Source organism: Cetorhinus maximus, chromosome 2 (genome assembly GCF_964194155.1).
Source record: "Cetorhinus maximus chromosome 2, sCetMax3.hap1.1, whole genome shotgun sequence".
NCBI lineage: Eukaryota > Metazoa > Chordata > Chondrichthyes > Lamniformes > Cetorhinidae > Cetorhinus > Cetorhinus maximus.
Genome location: NC_135880.1, coordinates 196,977,769 through 196,995,960, shown reverse-complemented (window position 1 = coordinate 196,995,960; position 18,192 = coordinate 196,977,769). Strand labels below are relative to the sequence as shown.

The window sequence follows — 18,192 nt, the reverse complement described above, 5'->3', positions numbered from 1 at the left end:
TGCAAGGGGATATAGACACGTTGGGTAAGTGGGCAAAAACTTGGCAGACGGAGTTTAATGTAGGAAAGTGAGAAGTCATGCACTTTGGTAGAAAGAATCAAAAGGCTATTAGTTAAATGGAGAGACTCCAAAAAAGTGCAGCACCGAGGGATCTGGATGTTCTTGTGCATGAAACACAAAATTTAGCTTGCAAGTACAGCAAGTAATCAAGGCGGCAAATGGAATTTTAGTCTGTATTGCTAGGGGGTTGGATTTTAAAAATAGGGAAGTCTTGTTAGAACTGTCCAGGGTGTTGGTGATGCCGCACCTGGAGTACTGTGTACAATTTTGGTCCCCGTATTTCAGCATTGGAGGCAGTTCAAAAGAAATTCACTTGGCTGATTCCTGGAATGAAGGGGTTGACTTATCAAGAATGGCTAAAGAGGTTAGGCCTTTATTCATTTGAGTTTAGAAGAATGAGGGGTGATCTTCTTGAAACGTACAAGATTCTGAGAGGGCTTGACAGGGTAGATGTTGAGAAGATGTTTCCACTATGGGGCAATTGCAAACTAGGGGACATAGTTACAGAATAAGGGGACACTCATTTAAAACTGAGATGCGAAGGCATTCCTTCTCTCGGAGGGTAGTGAATGTCTGGAATTCTCTACCCCAGAGAGTTGTGGAGACTAGATCGCTGAAAGTATTTAAAGGTGAGGTAGATAGATTTTTGAAATATCGGGGAGTTTAGGGCTATGAGGAGCTGGCACGAAAGAGGAGTTGAGGCCTGGGGCAGATCAGCCATGATCTTATTGAATGGTGGGACAGGTTTGAGGGGCCAAATGGCCTACTCCTGCTATTTCTTATGTTCACCCGTGTCTCAGCTCATCTGCTGCTGAAACCCTCAATTGTTCCTTTGTTACCTCTAGAAGTGACCAGTTTAATGAACTCCTGGCTCTCCTCCAGTATTGCAGCCTCCATAAACTTGGTTGAACAAAAACTCTTGCTACCCATGTCTTAATTTGCACCAAGTCCCGTTCACCTATCATGCGAGCTTGCTGGCCTACATTGGCTCCCAGTCAAGCAATGATTTGTCTTCAAAATTCTCATCCTTCTTTCCATCCCCCCATTCTCATGGCCTTGCTTTTCCCTATCTCTGTTATAACCTCCAGGCCCACAATCTTCCTGGATATCTGTGCTCTAATTCTAGCTTCTTGAGCACTTCCAATTTTAATTTCTCCACCATTGGTTGCTGTGCATTCAGTTGCCTGGGTCATAAGCTCTGAAATTCCTTCCCTACACCTCTCCACCTTGTTTTACTCCTTTAAGACACTTGTTAGAACCCACCTCTTATACCAAGCTATTGATCATCTGACCCAATATTTCCTTTTATGGCTCTCTCTCTAAATTGTGTTAGTAGTAGTTCGGAGAGGGTTAACTCGACTCATTTGTGGGATGAAGGGCTTGCCTTATGAAGAAAGGTTGAACAGGTTGGGCCTATATGCATTGGAGTTTAGAAGAATGAAACATAAGATCTTGAAAGGATTTGATGAGGTGGATCCTGGAACGATGCTTCCTCTTGTGGGGGAGACTAGAACTCAGGTACACAGTTTAAGAATGAGGTTTTTTTATTCATTCAAGGGATGTGGGATTTGCTGTCTAGGCCAGTATTTATTGCCCATTCCTAATTGCCCTTGAGGTGGTGGTGAGCTGCCTTCTTGAACCACTATAGTCCATGGGGGTGGGGTGGGGGGAGAGGAGTTCCTGGATCTTGACCCAGCAACAGTGAAGGAATGGCAATATATTTCCAAGTCAGGATGGTGAGTAGCTGGAGGGGAACTTCCAGGTGGTGGTGTTCCCATGTATCTGCTGCCTTTGTCCTTGTAGATGGTAGTGGCTGTGGGTCTGGAAGGTGCTGTCTAAGGAGCCTTGATGACAGACATGAGAATATTTTTCTCCTGAGGGACATTAGTATTGAAATTATTTTCTCCAGAAAGCAGTGGAAGCTGGGTCATTAAATTTATTTATTGCCGAGTTCTATTTTTGATAGAAAAGGGAGTCAATGGTTACGCAGAAAAGTGGAGTCGAGATCACGATCAAATCAGTCATGATCTTATTGAATGGTGGAATAGTCTCAAGGAGCCAAATGGCCTACTCCTGCTCTGAAGTCCTATGTGTCATATTTTGTTTTAAAATTATAATTAAATATTCCAAGGCACTTCACATTGTTAAAGTTGCTATGGAGAGCTGGTTAGCAGAGTTGGCTAGATGGTTAGTGTGTGGCTCAGAGTGATGCCAACAGCACAGCTTTGGATCCCCATTCTGGCTGAGGTAGACTTGGTGCCTACCTCCTTGTGCTAACCTGTAGAAAAATCACAAAAGCTGGGGTTGTGACCCTCAAATAATTGATGATGTTACCTGAAGAAAGGCACTATACAAATATGTTATTGGTAATCCAGCACCAGATTCTAATGCAAATTAAGTTTAGTATTGGTCACTTTTTAAGATTTAGAAAGTATACCTGAGTGAAATAATTTCCTTTCCCTTTTGAGGATCTTCTAACCATTTCAACACATTTATCCATTTAAAGAAAAATGTAAAAAAAAATTCATGTTTCTCTTTTGCTTCTGCGATTTTCTTTTGTTGCTGCTTTTACTTCCAGAGTCAGGGATACCGATGTTAACTGTCGCTTCATAGGTTGCGTTCAGCTAATAGAGCTCAACCAGAGCATTGACATGACTCAGTACAGCACTAGATAGTACATTTGTTCACTAAAGACGCTTTTTCGCTTTAAATTCATAAAGTTTCATTGGGCCAATCAATAATACATATCATCTTGTAACAGCAACATATTAATCAAGTCTTCACAAAATTTGAAGGGGCACAAAAAATGGTCCCAGGCATGAAGTTTGTTTTAAATAAAAAGGATCTCAACAATTCTGAAAATTTATTTTCTTAAACCTCTTAATACTTCCCACTTTGGATAATCACTTCTCCATTGTCATATCTTTGTTCAGTTCTTGGACATCTCCAGGACCCAAGGTACACAATGTGCTTGGCTTCCTTCGTGATGGTATGCTCTGCTTCCATCCAACGGTTTAGTAGACAGCAATGTAATTCTGCCTCTTTGGTTGATTCTGTGGTACCTCACCTTATTGATAGTGACACCTTAAAACTTAGGCTCTACAAAAGGTTAAAGCTACACTGTAGTATTACTGGTTAGCTTTTGAGCCAACTCTGGCTGCAATTACATTTGACTGTTTGGGTGCTAATAGAAACTTGGAATGGCAATTAAAGTGGAAAACTATACGAGTACCGTTGCATTGAGCTCAGAGCCACAGAACAGGTTTAAGTTATGCTAGTTTCTGAAATTATCAGTGGGCAGTCAAACCTGGGGTAAGGCGAGCAGTCCCACATCCCATCTTTTCCCAGTTATAAGAATACAGGGACCAATCACCTTCCCTTGCCAACAGCACATTATACAAAATTTTTAGGCACACAATTACAAAGAAAATTCTTTGTTAAAATGCAGAAAGGGGCAAATCCTACAATGAAAAGCTGTTGTGTTTCAGCCTCATCAATGACAGAGCCTTCAGCTATTACCCCCTTTCTCTGGAATTCTCTTCTTAGGCTCCTTTGGCTGGTTGGCTCCCAGCTTTCAAAGTTTGTAAACCATACCTCTCCGACCATCACTTTAGTCATTTCTACGAGCCCTTCTCCCAAGTCCTGCTCAGCACTGAAGCACCTCATGACATTCTGTTGTGTTGAAGATATTATAGTAGTGTACATTGTTGTAATTTAAGGAACCCATATAGCTTTAAAAGGTAAAATCTAAAAGGTATTGTTTCACTATTCCAGGTATCCACACACAAACAAGAATAAAGTCATAATGGTCTTTAATATCTAATAATTTATAGCTTAATGCTGCATCAAGAGAAGAATACAAGACATATCTCACCAAAATTTCCCAAAGCCGCTGGGAGCTCCCATTGAAAATAATGGAAAATCCCTAACATTCTTATGTAGGGGCAGTGAGTGAGGATTATATTCCCCCGATTTTGTGAATCAAAAGATGAACTTATGTCTTTCTCACTTGGAGTCAACATTCTAATCCATATTTATTTTTAGTCACAAGCATTTGCTAGTCAGCAGAGATGCTTCTTTTCCTTCTTAAAGGATAAATCATTTCATAAAGTATTACAATATAATCAATAACAGCAGGGATAAATACCACATAATATTTCAGTTAAGAAAAATGGGAAAAAAACATGTTCATGTTTTTCTTTGCCATTCTGTGATTTTCTTTTATTGTTGCAAATTCAAAGTTAGGTTCTAATTCCACCGCTAAACGTGGATATTTGGACATCAGTGCAACAATCAGCCAACTGCTGATGAAACAACTTTGCACCTTGTCCTGATGTGGCCATCATATCGTTTGTATTATCTGGAGCGTGTGCATCATTGGTCAGCTACACAACAAGAGGAATGGCTGCCCTGTTTAAAATCAAAGCTTTAGACAGAGGGCAAAGAAACATCCAAAATAAAACTTTTTGGAAAAATCAAAACACAAAAATGTAAAAAATACAATTTTTTTGTTTAAAGTTACGTCTAACTATATCTTCATCTTTATATGATCAACAGTGTCTAAACTAAGAACGATACAGTTCAGCCTGCCTGGTTGGTCATCGTTCAGAACAGTGGCTTGCTCTGGGGATTTTCTCCAGTGATTTGGTTTTGTTTTTGACTTTCATTTGGTCTTCATTTATATGGGAACTCCAGTAGTCCTACGTAACTTAGAGAGTACTTAAAATTCCCACCTTCGAATGCTTGCACTATGTAAGAACTTTGCAGCTAGGCAAGTTTCAACATAGTGTGCACTCTGACAATCCACGAGAGCAAAGGAAGCTGTACACGATTATTGTAGGTCCAGGGTCCGAAGCATTAGTGCCTTAACTGGCTGAAATGTTATGTACAGAGCAGTCCTGCACTTTTTGTGGTGGGATTGGAATGTTTCCAGACTGTCCAAATTGTAGATCAGTGAAACTTTTCATCAGCAGTTTGTGATTAGGTTGTTTGTGCACACTTACTAAACTGTATTTCTAAACAGAGGGATCATAGACCCAATTAATAACGTCAATTGGATAGCTGCTGAAATCAGCAGAATTAAGAATTTAATATTTTTCCAAGGAATGAGAAATTGGAGATTTCATCTAGAGTGTTCTAAATATAAAGTTGGAAGCTCCCCCACAATGGTCTTGTGGGCAAGGACCATTAGGTACATAGCTAAACTAAGCACACAAGGTTCGAGATCTGATTCCTGAGCCATATTTTATGAGCTAATACCCTAGGTAATAGCAGAGTGTATAATTGGTTTCAGTGCCCTTAATGGGACTGGGGGAGAAAATAAAATGAGCAAATGTTCTTCAACATTATCCTTTGATGTTACTAGTTAAAGTGAACACACTGATGGAAGAGATCAAGATTGGATTCAACTGCCCTTCACCTGGCAGCATCCAAGGATGGATGAGATACCCAAGGGCTCCTGCCACCCAAAGTAATACACTCCAACTACAGTCAACATTGTCAGGACATGAGGGAGAAACTTGAAAAAGGAACATACTATTTTCAGCTGGATGGAATCAAATCTATGTATGAAGTTGCTTCTGAAAGGGAGATGCATGATTTTAATTTGGATTTGATTTGCATGTACTTGACTATAAATTGTGTTTCACTTGGGATCAGCAGCAAAACAGGGATGAAAACCAAACTAAAGGTTTTATGCGAATGCCACATAGCAAGGTTTCAGCAAGGTCATTTGCATAGTTTTCTAGAACTGTGTTCATACATTATCCAGGTTAACCCATTTCTCAGCTATCTAGCTCGCAGCTCTACATGCTTGTACTGTGATAGTTGGCTTCAATTAGATCAACCTATTTTCTTCTTAGTTAGGTTTCTTATGACAATTTTTCAACTCTTTTGCTACTTTATAGAAATTCTAGCTTAGAGCAACAAAGTGGCATAAATAATTTCAACGCTAACATAGTGTCCAATGAAAGTTTAAAAAAGATCAACTGAGTGCTCGGGTAATCTATGCAGTTACCTAGGATGAGGCATCAAAATTAAACCCCAAGTTCCACCTCTCATCACTGAAACACAGTCACAACATAGGTAGCTAGCAACATACCCAAAACTTTCCCAGTCACAACATTTGTGGGTTAGTTTAGTGTTTCAGAAGCACGCCTTAAGAATTTTCAATTGCTTCCTTTTCATATTCAAGCAGGAAACAGTTTTGCCCAGGTACAATATTTAAAACATAACAGTAATGTGAAAGGCGTAATGATGCTCATTTACCTGAAGCAGATGTTACCTCTAATGATTCTGTAAAACGATTTCCTGGACTTAGGGTGTTTTTAACCAACTGAATGACAATTACTTCAGTTACAGAATTTGAGAGACAGCTCTACAAGGTTGCAACAGGATCTAAAGAATGTTCATGAGTTTTCAAGTGATCTCATCGAAACATACAAGATTGTGAAGGAGCTTGACAGGGTAGATACTAAAAGGTTGTTTACTCTAGCTGGGGAATCCAGAAAATGGGACACAATCTCAGGTTAACTGGAAAATCTTTTGGGACTGATATGAGAAATTCCTTTGCTCAAAGGGTTGTGAATCTTTGGAATTCTCTACCCCAGAGGGTTGTGGATGCTCCATCGTTGAATATATTTAAGGCTGAGATAGACAGATTTTTGGTCTCTTAGGAAATCAAAGGATATGGGGAGTGAGCAGGAGAGTAGAATTGAGGCAGAAGATCAGCTATGATTATTGAATGGTGGAGCAGGCTCGAGAGGCCACAGTCTACTCCTGCTCTTGTATGAGACAAGATCAACTAAGCAACTTGAAAACGTGATTAATACAAGAATATTCTTACTCTTGGTGATATAAGAATATCAAGAAAGTTACTGAATGTTTAGAGGGCAAGTTATTGTGACTTGCAACATCACTGTGCTCAACTCCCTGTACTACCAGTCACATTTTGCTCGTCAAAGAGAGCTTCCTGACTCTAACTGGCACTGCTGCAGTATCTTCAATAGGACGTTTCACTGTTTAAAAATATGTGAGTGTACACAATTAACAATAAAGACACCTTCTTCAGAGTAACAGAATACCAAATCTGGCCTGCATCATTAATTTTTGGTGTTCTTGGAAATCTTGTTTGCAACTTTAATTGTCACACCTTTTGGTTCCACTGTAGTAAAGAGATTCCACAGAATAATGCCTAGGTTAGGACTTCTAACTGACAGTATGCTCTTGGGTCTGCACTCAATGGCTCAAATTGATAACATGTCCTGGGGAAAGCTTCCAAAATATCCAATACATATTGCTGTCACAAATATATTATCATGCCCTTTCTAGGACTGACAGGAGAAAAGCCAATATTAAAAATGCTCTCTTATGAAACTTGCAGTGCACTATAACAACTCATCAACACATCCTATATTGTGCCTGGTTCTCATAAATTCATATTAAAAACAGCAATGTGGCTTTGCTTTAATACTTATCTCTATGGCTTCAAGACTTATGTTTACTAAGTGCCTCAGTAAATCTTAAAAACATAGTCCTGGGCAACTGCAAGGGTTACGATGATACTTTGCTTAAGTATCATTGCATCAATTATTTTTCCATGTTTGATTGAGAATTGTGGACGGTGCAAAACACTGATGATTGTGTTTCCATCAAATAACAAATGTAACCCCTGCCCATGAACCTCTCTCCCTGTTGATAGGGCTGATAGTTCTATTGATTACCTGAAAACATGGTGTAGACTGAGATTTTGCACTTTTGATTTCTTTGGGCTCAGGTGATTAGGGGCTCATTTACTCTGAATAACTGAATGTGTCAGAGATAAAGAGGGGTTTGATGCTCTTCATTTAATTTTAGTGCTCCTGTCTTCAATGTAATTGCATGATCCCTCACAAATTGCATTGCAAATTAAAATAGTTGCATTTTGACTATAATATAGCACTACTACTCAAAGTACAACACCAAAGTCAGTCAAGGTCATGTATGTGGGTTAAAAGGAATGAACGAGCAAATATCATGGAGCAATGGCACTGCAATTGACTTCAGGTAGGAAGGGAATGAAAAGTACACTTTGAACTCCTTAAAGAGAAATTTTAGTGTGGTGGCAAGTACAGAAACAAATCACTTGTTATCTTGTTATATATAATCAAAATTTTAGTTGCTCCCATGCATAACCTTGCACTCCAAAATTCAATGTCTCTGACACACTCATCCAGACCAACGATTCCCAAAATACTTTAACTTTTTGCTATGGTCCCACTTCTCTCTCTCTCTTTTGAACGGATCAAGTACAGTTTGCATTGCTGTTATCGCACCTAACTAACCATTCTTCGTGTAAGCCTAGACCGGTAAGTGACAGCAAATTATTTGACCATAATGGGAGTGAGGGACAGGAATAAGGTTAAAGCATCATAACCTAACCTGATCCAGTTATTGCAGCATATCCAATGATGTGTGCTATCAATTGTCAATGAGGACAAGACTGATAGCACCATCCTGTTTGCTGCTGAAAAGTAACAGGAAACTTGATGCTTTCATCCTCCACTTGGTACAGGGCCCTTGATGAGTCTACCATTTCTCTATCTAATCAGCACAGGCTGGGGATCAAACCTGAGATTTTCCTGGTTCTGTTCTAGTTTCCAGAAGAGTAACCAACTTCACACTATTAAAGATGAAAGCAATTTTTTTTAAAGCTTGGGAAATAAAAGGTTGCAGCTGCTGCAGTTCCACCTATTGCTTGTAAGGAACTGCAAGATGAATATTGTTGACAGGACTTCTCTTATATTAAACTTGCTTTTTAATGTTAAAATTTTTTTTCTATTTGGGCTCATCTCGGTTATGTTCTAGAAAACAGTACACTTCTGAATCTTAAGGTACTGTTGAATGATCCACTGAAGCCTCCCATGGGGCTTTACTATAAGGTTATAGATTTGCAAGTTGGGGGGGGCAATGTATTTGACAAGACAAAGTTGGGACGCACTTTCGAGATCAGTGCTCTCTCTAGTAAAAATAACTGGTCCAAAGGGAATGAATGGTGTGTGATGGCTGCAGTTCTTTTCTTATTCAGTCATTTGAGCCCTCACTGTATCTCAAACTTTGAAACCACACCACAAAAGATAAAAACTGATGTGAGCGCTACATTTTAAACAATGAAGAATGAAAACAATTAAAAAACAAAAGGATTCCACTGGGTACATTTTGCATAGGGAAAACCTTGGCTGTTAACTTGTACTGGAATCTACATTGATAAAAAGTGCCCCCACATAACTCAACAGTTAATCAGTCACAAAAGGTTTAATCCATGGTGCAAAGCAACACACAAAGCCTCAATTCCCCACCCCCAACATCTCAGTTACGTGCACTGCACTTTGGGTATAATGTACCCAAACAGCAATGGAAACCCCAGTGGATTACACCATCATGCAAACAGCCACAAACGCAGTGTCAGAACAGTGGGTTGTTAGATTTAACTAGTTGCAAAGGACCACTTCGGCTGTAACTTTCAAACTATTTGGTCCTAACAAAGTATATTTTACTTCCGATTGTCAAATAGTAGCACTCGTTTTGCAATTAATAAATATAAGCTTAGAAAGGAAAACTGCAAAAAATAGATGAGATCAGCTTAGGGTTGTTTTAGAAGAAGAAAATCACTAAGATACAAATCATTCTGGGAAACTTTGCTTTGAAATCTCATTCCAGGATGTTGCTTATACTCAGGTGTACAATTGATAAATTGTATCAGATATCTATCTAGGTAGAAGTGCATTACTGATTTTATAATGCTCCAGGTAGAAATGGCCAGTGGAGGGCATCTAGTTACTTTACTCACCGCCATCATTATACTTAGGAAGCCCAATAGAATAGTTTGCACCAGGGCTCTCCTCATTAAGCGTTCTGCTGCCTTCCTGTCTTTATTCCTTCACACATTTTCTTCCAGCCATCTACTTACACCACATTTTCCCCAAAATTGTTCAGCACATGCTGGAACCAAACCCTGGGGTATTTTCAAGGCACTGCGCACATCACTAAGTGCCAGGACAATCGCAGCTGTGCAGGTTGGAGCTGGGTCAGGATCCAATATAAAATGAGGTTCACGGAACTTTGTTTCTGATAATGGGAAGGTTATGATAGTTTGCCATAGAAAGGAGGTTTGATTGACACTTTGGCCTCCCAAGGCTACTTCCAAGCAGCCACCTGAACAGCACGAATGTATTCACTTATCTTCCCCCCACCCACCACCATCAGTTCTTTGCTAACTTCAGTGGAAGAGGCATGCTTGCAGCTGACCGAGGCCCTGTTTCAGTTTCTGCTTTCCCTTCCTCCTTTCTTTCCCCACCCACAATCAAAATGCACATTTACTACTCAGTTTATCAGTTAGCAGCTTGGCCCCTAACCCAATGAAATCACAAGAGTGGCTCGTGGATTTGAGTGCTGGGCAGCACTAAGACAACAGAATACAAGTGAAGCATGCATCCCAATAGACCGGACCAGTGTGACAGGTAGGTGCTCGACAGCTTGTATTCGTGTCCTAGACGGTAAACTGGTAGGACTGTACAGTGCACAGTACATTAATAGGGCTGTAACCAAGACATTAGACCTTTAAAACCTTTAAGGTACCAAGGCTCCACCATTCACTTTCTAGAGTTGAACCTTCTTTCCACAGAACCGAGCAACTGCAAACTCCTTCCTCCATGATTTCAGCTCTTGCCTTGTGCTTCCAATCGAATCCACCCACAGTCTTGAGCCTTCAATTTTGTTCCACCCATCCCTGTCCTCAGTCACTACAGCATTGAAATCCTTAGTACAGTGAGTGTGGGAAGCTTCAAAATCAAAACCCTGACATTATTACAGCTCTAAATGTGACCAGGCAGAACTCTTTGCACATCACAATTGGATACGTGCGCTACGGTTGGGATTTACTTTGTGAATCGTAAAGAATACCCCATGGCTTTTTCCAAACACTCAAGCACGCAGCCGGCAGAGAGAGACTCCTTTTCTACTTCTATAAATTTGATGTAAATAGATCTGGAGATGGCTCCCGCCCGGCAGTTTTCAGAGAGGAAGCTGTTGATGGTACATGTCTCTACGCTCATCATCTTGACAGGTGGCTGAAAGTGTTGCAGTATACACTGGCGAATGGTTGTCTCCTCCGCTAAGCCCAAGTAACAGTAGCGAATTTTTGACTTCATCTCACCGCTGTCGGAGAGTTCATTCTCCAAGAGAGACGGTCCTGCTGTGGCACCACCAGAATCCCGCCGCAGCGAGACCCTCGGCAGAACCCGTATCCCATAATCTCGCCGTGGGGAGAAAACCTCACCCTCTGCCTCCTCGCAGCCAATCACATAGAGCCCATTGGTGTCCGGGATCCCGCCCGGAAGCAAATACTGTATAGTGTTGTCGCCAGCCGCTCGGGAAAGTGCGATGGGTATCCATTCGAAAGCAAAGTGCAGCTCGAGACAGCGTGCCTCGCTTTTAGTGATCTCAAAAAGCTTGTAATAGACTTTCTTCCAGTTCATTTTTTGACGTTTCATAGCTATCACTTTGCCCTCTGGCTTATCCGGGTTTAAATATTCCTTCAGTCTCTTTCCAACCAGTACCTGGGAGCTGATTTCCGCATAATGGTACCGGATGTCCTCAACCCACCTCGTATTGTAACCAATGGCAAAGATTCCGAGTTTATTTGTGAAGTGTGTATTGCTGAGGTCATCATAACTTTGGAACTCCTGCCATCTTGACTGGACGGCATCTAACAATGCTGTGAGGGCCTGCAGAATCTCCGGCTTCCTTGAAAGGATGAAACAATAAACAAGTGAGGGAAAAAAAAGTGAACAGCGCATCAACTGTAACATTTACACAATCACAGACTGCAAAAGGTGGCTGTTCAGACCATTGTGCCTGCTCTTTGAAACAGATATCCAATTAATTCAACTCCACTGCTTTTTACCCGTAGCTGTACAAATTTTCTTTTGAATTATCAATACTGTTAAAGAATTTGCTTCCACCACCCTTTCCAGGCTAGACAATCCAGAAAATAATAATTGGCTGTTTTTAAAAATAAATTCCACTCCCACCTCGCTTTTTTGAAAATTATCTTAAACCAGTGTCTGGTTACCCATGCTGCAGCTAGTCTCTACTCTGTTAGATTACTACATGCACCATAAAATCTGGTTAAAAAGTTGGATTGCAGACTGACTATTTCACCAGTCGAGTTGCTTACTGGGCTCTGGTGATGTGAAAGTGTGACTTTCATACACCAAGATGTTGTTCTCCCAAACTTATGTAACAGAAGTAGCTGAGCATTATTCTCCCAAGCACCAGACTGCCCTTCATTCCAATAGTTGTGACAATTCTTCCTCAACAGATGGAGCACTGTACTAGTCTAGAAATGCTCTGCTCTGAAGAATGCCTTTTGAGTAATGAGTACAGTAAATATTAATCAGGGACAGCCACAATAGGTACCGAATGGCTCCTCTGCGCAGGAAGAAGTGACAAAATACATATTTTAAGAATAATAATTATAAACATGCATTTCAAGATATGTAGCTTGGATAAGGATAATCAGATTAATGGTTCAATTAATACACAGGAGGGAACAAGAAATGAATTGCAGTACTCCACTTTTTATTCTGAGGGTGGCTTTGACTAGATCTACATACTACCAACAGCTCTTGCAACTGGTGACACTGGACCCTTCAAATAGAGCAGAGCAGCAAACCTTTTGTCCTTGTAATGACTCAATATGTTTTCATTAATTTATACACGTTTCAAAGTTGCTATGATGAATCTTGGGGTTAAGCATTTGGCATTTATCCACCAAGGAGGTACACTAAGAATGGTCTGGCCCAAACCTACAGGAATCAGGTGCAAATTGAATTGATCCAGCAGCAAGAATTTCAGGGGCTTGACAGATGAGATTTGGCCCACAGGTTGCACTTTGAATAACCCAAACTAGCAGGGTTGGCAGTTTAGTAACTGATCTAAAAACTGGTTCACTTTTAACAGCCAGTGTATTCACTAATCCTCTTGTCATCAATGTTAGACAAGTAAACATTCCCACAACTCAGATTCATTGAGTTGATGCCATTGCCAACTGTGTTGTTTTAAGTGCAGAGTTGCATCAGTTTCAGTCCCGCACAGCCCGTAAAATTAGATTGTTTACACAAATAGAGACAGAATGAGAGAGTCAATGCAACTGAAACAAAACGCAACAACAGATTGACACTGCACTTGCTTTGCTGCCATCCCAAATATCTCTCTTTCAGTCTGGAAGTTACATTTCAGAACCAGAACTGTGCTTAAGGCAAACTTGTACTTAATTAGCAAAGCATCTTCAGACTAATGTTAAGCAAGGTCCTCTTAACACTGGAACCCAGTGTTGGGAAGACGTACAATCTTTGCTATTCCATGGACACCAGTGGTCCTTTGGCTGCTAAATAGAGTCACTACACTATGCTGTACCTCTTTTTCTCATACGCACACGCACGTACACAGGAATCACTGTAGAGTTCAAACCTTGGCTAGTTTTTCTCACACTCTATGTCAGGATCACCAAAGACAATGGAAACACCCCTGCAATGTAGACCAAGGACTAAAACAGGTATTTTATATCAAATACACCATTTGGGGAACATTGAATTGAATCTTGTATTCATACATGGATTGCGTGCTTTCAAATCCATAGCAGCGTACAGTAACCTCAGTTTTGAATTCAAAATTGTGAACAACTTACTGCATGTTTTCTGTAGAATTGTGCCTTGCTGGTGGCTTCTTCTTCACAAAATTCATTTCTTCTAAAAACAAAAGAGGAACAGCGATTAAAAATATAGAAGCGGCCAATTTGACAATTTTAGTTTGAAAAGAGGAATTTAACTACAGTACGTGCAGCAAACCCATTTTCTCTATGGCATTTAATGTATTTATTTGTGCTGCAATTTTGAAGAAAGTACTGCAAGTAAACCAAAATACTTCAAAGTTTAGCAATATGCTTCTTGTGTGATTCTCTTAACTCATTCCCTCAAATTCTTTGCAATTCCAAAAACAAACTGCACAATGTTTTACAGCTGAAAATACTGTCTCCAGACAACCCAACTTTGAAACCTGTAACTGTGCTGCTGTTTGGCTGCTTTTCATAGGTCAAGTGGTCATTGTACAGAAATTACACACAATCACTCTTACGCTTCATTGAAATTTTAGCAGCAGCAGTAGAACGTAAGTGCAAGTATACTACATCATAGGAATCAGAAAAAAAAGACAATAAAAAAACTCGACTGCTGGGTGAAGTCTTGCCATGCACAATGTCTTTCTTTGCCAAAATATGTTTCTGGTTCAACACCTGCAGACCCGCAAAAATAGAACACAGGAACTATTACTTAAGTGAGCAGGATGTTAAAGTTTGAATGCAGAGATTTAAATAAGATATGATATTGTAAATCTAAAATTGTGTTATCACATAACTCCATCATTGTTCCTATTAAATGAAGGGGTTCATTAGTGCACCATACAAAATATGTAGCATCAATAAAGTTACCAATTTAGGAACAGTAGGCAACTTGAAAATTACACGATCAAGTCAAAAGGAAGGATATAATCCAGAACACTTCCCATTACTTCATTAACGATGTGTCCCAATACTTCCCTTCTGGTTTTAAATGATTTCAATTTGTTGTCCTCACTTAAGACAACCAGTTTTAATGGGTAACTCCAAGAGTAATACAATCATGTGCTGGAACACAGCTAACTTTATACTGTAGTAATATCACCTGATGTCCGATCTTGCATGCACTGAATGGGAAGCATTATTCCAAACCAGTCAAGGTAAAAGAGCAAAAACGCGCCAACAGTTCAAGTAGAAAAGAGGCGCATATCGATTTTCAGCACAAGATAAAGCTACTCAACTTCAACCCATGTAATCATTGGACAATCGCAAAGGGAGAACAGGAAGCACCTGTCAGTTTATATATACTTGGGAACAAATAGGCAGTTTTATGCAAAGACAATAGAATTGATATTGCACTGTTTATTTGGTTGGGCCACAGAAGGTCTCAGCTAGATCATGACTCTCTTCTCCCCCTACTCCTGCTCCTAATTTGCTTACCTGCATCCCTTGAAAAGTTAGTGGCAACTTGCCTCCTTGAGCCACTGCAGTCCATCTTGTGTAGGTACACCGCAGTGCTGTTAGGAAAAACACTCAGGGTTTCTGACCCAGTGACAGTGAAGTTCTAAATATGGATGATAGATGTGGCTTGCAGGGGAACTTGCAGGGGATGGTACTCCCATGTGACTGTTCCGCTTGTCCTTCTACATGGTAGAGGTCATGGACTTTTAACGGTTTTGCTGAAGGAGACTTGGTGTGTTGCTACAGTACATCGAATTGTAGATGGTATACGCTGCTGCCTACTGTACACCAGTGGTGGAGGAAATTAATGTTTAAGGTGGTGATTGGGTATCAATCGATGGAGCTGCTTTGTCTGGATGATGCTATGCTTGAGTGGTGGGTGAGCTATACTCACCCTTGCAATTCCATCACACACCTAACTTGTACCGTGTAGATGGTAAACAGGCTTTGGGGGTCAAGGGGCGAGCTAATCTCCACAGAATTCCCAGCCTTATCTGCTCTTGTAACTACAGCATTTATGAGGCCGATCTAGTTAAATTTCTGGTCAATGGTAACCCCCCAGAATATAGATGATGGGGGTTTCAGAATGTTTGTGCTGCTAAATGCCATGGGGAGATGGTTAGATTTTCTCTTGTCAGGGATGGTCATTACCTGGCACTTCTGTGGCACAAAGGTTACCTGTTACTTATCAGCCCAAGCCTGAATTTTGTTCAGGTCTTGATGAACGCGGGCAAGGACTGCTTCAGTATCTGAAGAGTTGTGAATGGTCCTGAACACTGTGCAATCATCAGTGAACATCCCCATCTGACCTTATGTTGAAGGGAAGGTTAATGCTGAAGCAGCTGAAGATACTTGGGCCAAGGAGACTACCGTGAGGAATTCTTGTAGCAATGTCTTGGGGCTGAGACAATTAGCATCCACCATTTTCCTTTGCGCTAGGTATGACTGCAACCAATGGAGGGTTTCCCCCTTGACTCCCATTGTATCAATTTTGCTAAGGCACTTTCATACCACACTTGGCCAAATGCTGCCTTGATGTCAAGGGCAGTCACTCTCACCTCTAAAATTCAGCTCTTTAATCCATTACCTGGTCAGAGGCTGGGAATTCTGCAGCATGTAACTGACCTCCTGACTCCACAAAGTCTGTCCACCATCTACAAGGCACAAGTTAGGAATGTGCCTGGATGAGTACAGGTCCAACAAAGCTCAAGCAGCTCAACACCATCCAGAACAAAATCAGCCAGCTTGGCTGGCATCCAATCCACCACATTAAACTTTCACTCCCTCCAACACCAGCACACAATGGCAGCAGTGTGTACTGTCTGCATGATGCATTGTATCAACTTGCCAAGTCTCCTCAGTTAGCACCTTCAAACCTGCAACCTCTACTCCCAGAAAGAGGAAGGCAGATGCATGGGAACATCACCAAATGCAAGTTCTTCTCCTAGCCACACATCAACCTGACTTGGAACTATAATCACTGTTCCTTCAGTCACTGGGTCAAAATCCTGGAACTCCCTCCCTAACAGCACTGTCACCTCGCCTCTGGAATTCAGTTCTTTCATTCATTACTTGTTCAGAGCTTGGGAATGATGTGGCCAGTAACTCAACCCCTGACTGTGTGTGTACCTACACCACATGGACTGCAGTGGTCCAAGGTTGCTCACCACCATGTCAAGTGCAATTGGGGATGGGCAATAAATGCTGGCCATGCCAACAATGCCTACACCCCAGGAACAAGGATTTTAAAAAACTCCCTCAGTACCACACTTAAGTACCAAGCCTAAATATGTGCTGAAGCCATGGGGTGGAGTTTGAAGCCATGACCTTTTATAACTCAGAATGCAAGTATTTTCTCTAATATTCTATATGAATAATGTCTTACTGATGCAATGTCATGTGTGTTTCTGAAACTGGGGCTAAAGCATTTACTTGAGGCAGTGTGGTGTAAGTTTTGCACTGTACTTAAACTACACATAATCTGGTTGTACTTCATAGTGGCACCGCCTGACTGAAATGGGAAGTGTATTATTTGTCCAAGCACTCACTTTGATGAACCAAAAATAGCAGGGAATGATAGAGGGGGAGAACACAATGGGCTATTCTGTAATAGATTATTCCTAGATCTACTATGCAGCAGTTCACCCCTACAATCCTGAATACAACAAGTAACTCATTTTAGTCAGCTATCTGCAACAGTGACATATTAAATAAAACAAATAAGAGTTACATTGAAAGAGATAGGAGTAAAGGAGATCGATGGAAGATTTGATAGAAGTGCACAGGATTATGACAGGTTTGGATAAGGTTCCTATTAGTCGATGGTATGAGATCTAGGGGGACACAGATATAGGTTTTAGACAAGAAATGCAAGGGGAATATGAGGAGAAGCTTTTTTATCCAGCGAGTGGTACTGATCTGGAACTAGCTGCCCATGAGGATGGTGGAAGTGGAATGATCAAAAGAAAATTAGATGGCACTTGAGGGAAATAGGCTTGCAAGGTTAGGGGATAGAGTGGGGGGAATGGGACTGACTGGCTTGCTCTACAGAGAATGGACTCGATGGGCTGAGTAGCGTCTTTCTGTGCCTTAATGACTCTGTGTCTTTGCCTTAGTCTGCATGGCTACCTGCTTTTTACAACTCCAGTCAGTTACATGTATTAGAGACAGAGGCCCAGAAGCTGGTGGACTTCATTCCCCATTTACCTCAAGAAATAAGCAGAGAAATGTAAATGAAGATGATAACTTGAACATTTCACAAGCCATATCACTGGGTTAATCTTTTATGGAAAAATACTTTATATGGTGCCTTTCACAACCTCAGGACATTCCAAAGCATTTTACAACTAGTTAAACATTTTTCACATTCAGTAACTATTGTAATGTAGGAAATACAGCTGTCAATTTGCGCACAAGGTCCCACAAACAGCAACGTGATAATAATCAAACAAACTGTTGTTTAGTGTTGTTGGTTGAGGGAAAGATATTACCAGGACACTGGAGAGAACTCTCCTGCACTA

At 40.8% G+C, this 18,192-nt stretch overlaps 1 protein-coding gene across 2 annotated transcripts in view; it reads right to left on the bottom strand.

Moving 5' to 3' along the window:
• Positions 1–3,855: 3,855 nt before the first annotated feature.
• Positions 3,856–18,192, bottom strand: part of msantd2 (Myb/SANT DNA binding domain containing 2) — a 31,428-nt gene continuing 17,091 nt past the window's right edge. For both annotated transcript variants that reach the window (XM_078531581.1, XM_078531580.1), the window contains 2 exons: positions 13,787–13,847; positions 3,856–11,841 (listed from right to left, as the gene is read on the bottom strand). In XM_078531581.1, coding sequence (XP_078387707.1) covers positions 10,974–11,841; positions 13,787–13,847 — 929 coding nt within the window. In that variant the 3' untranslated portion in view covers positions 3,856–10,973. The remainder of the gene's footprint in view (positions 11,842–13,786; positions 13,848–18,192) is intronic.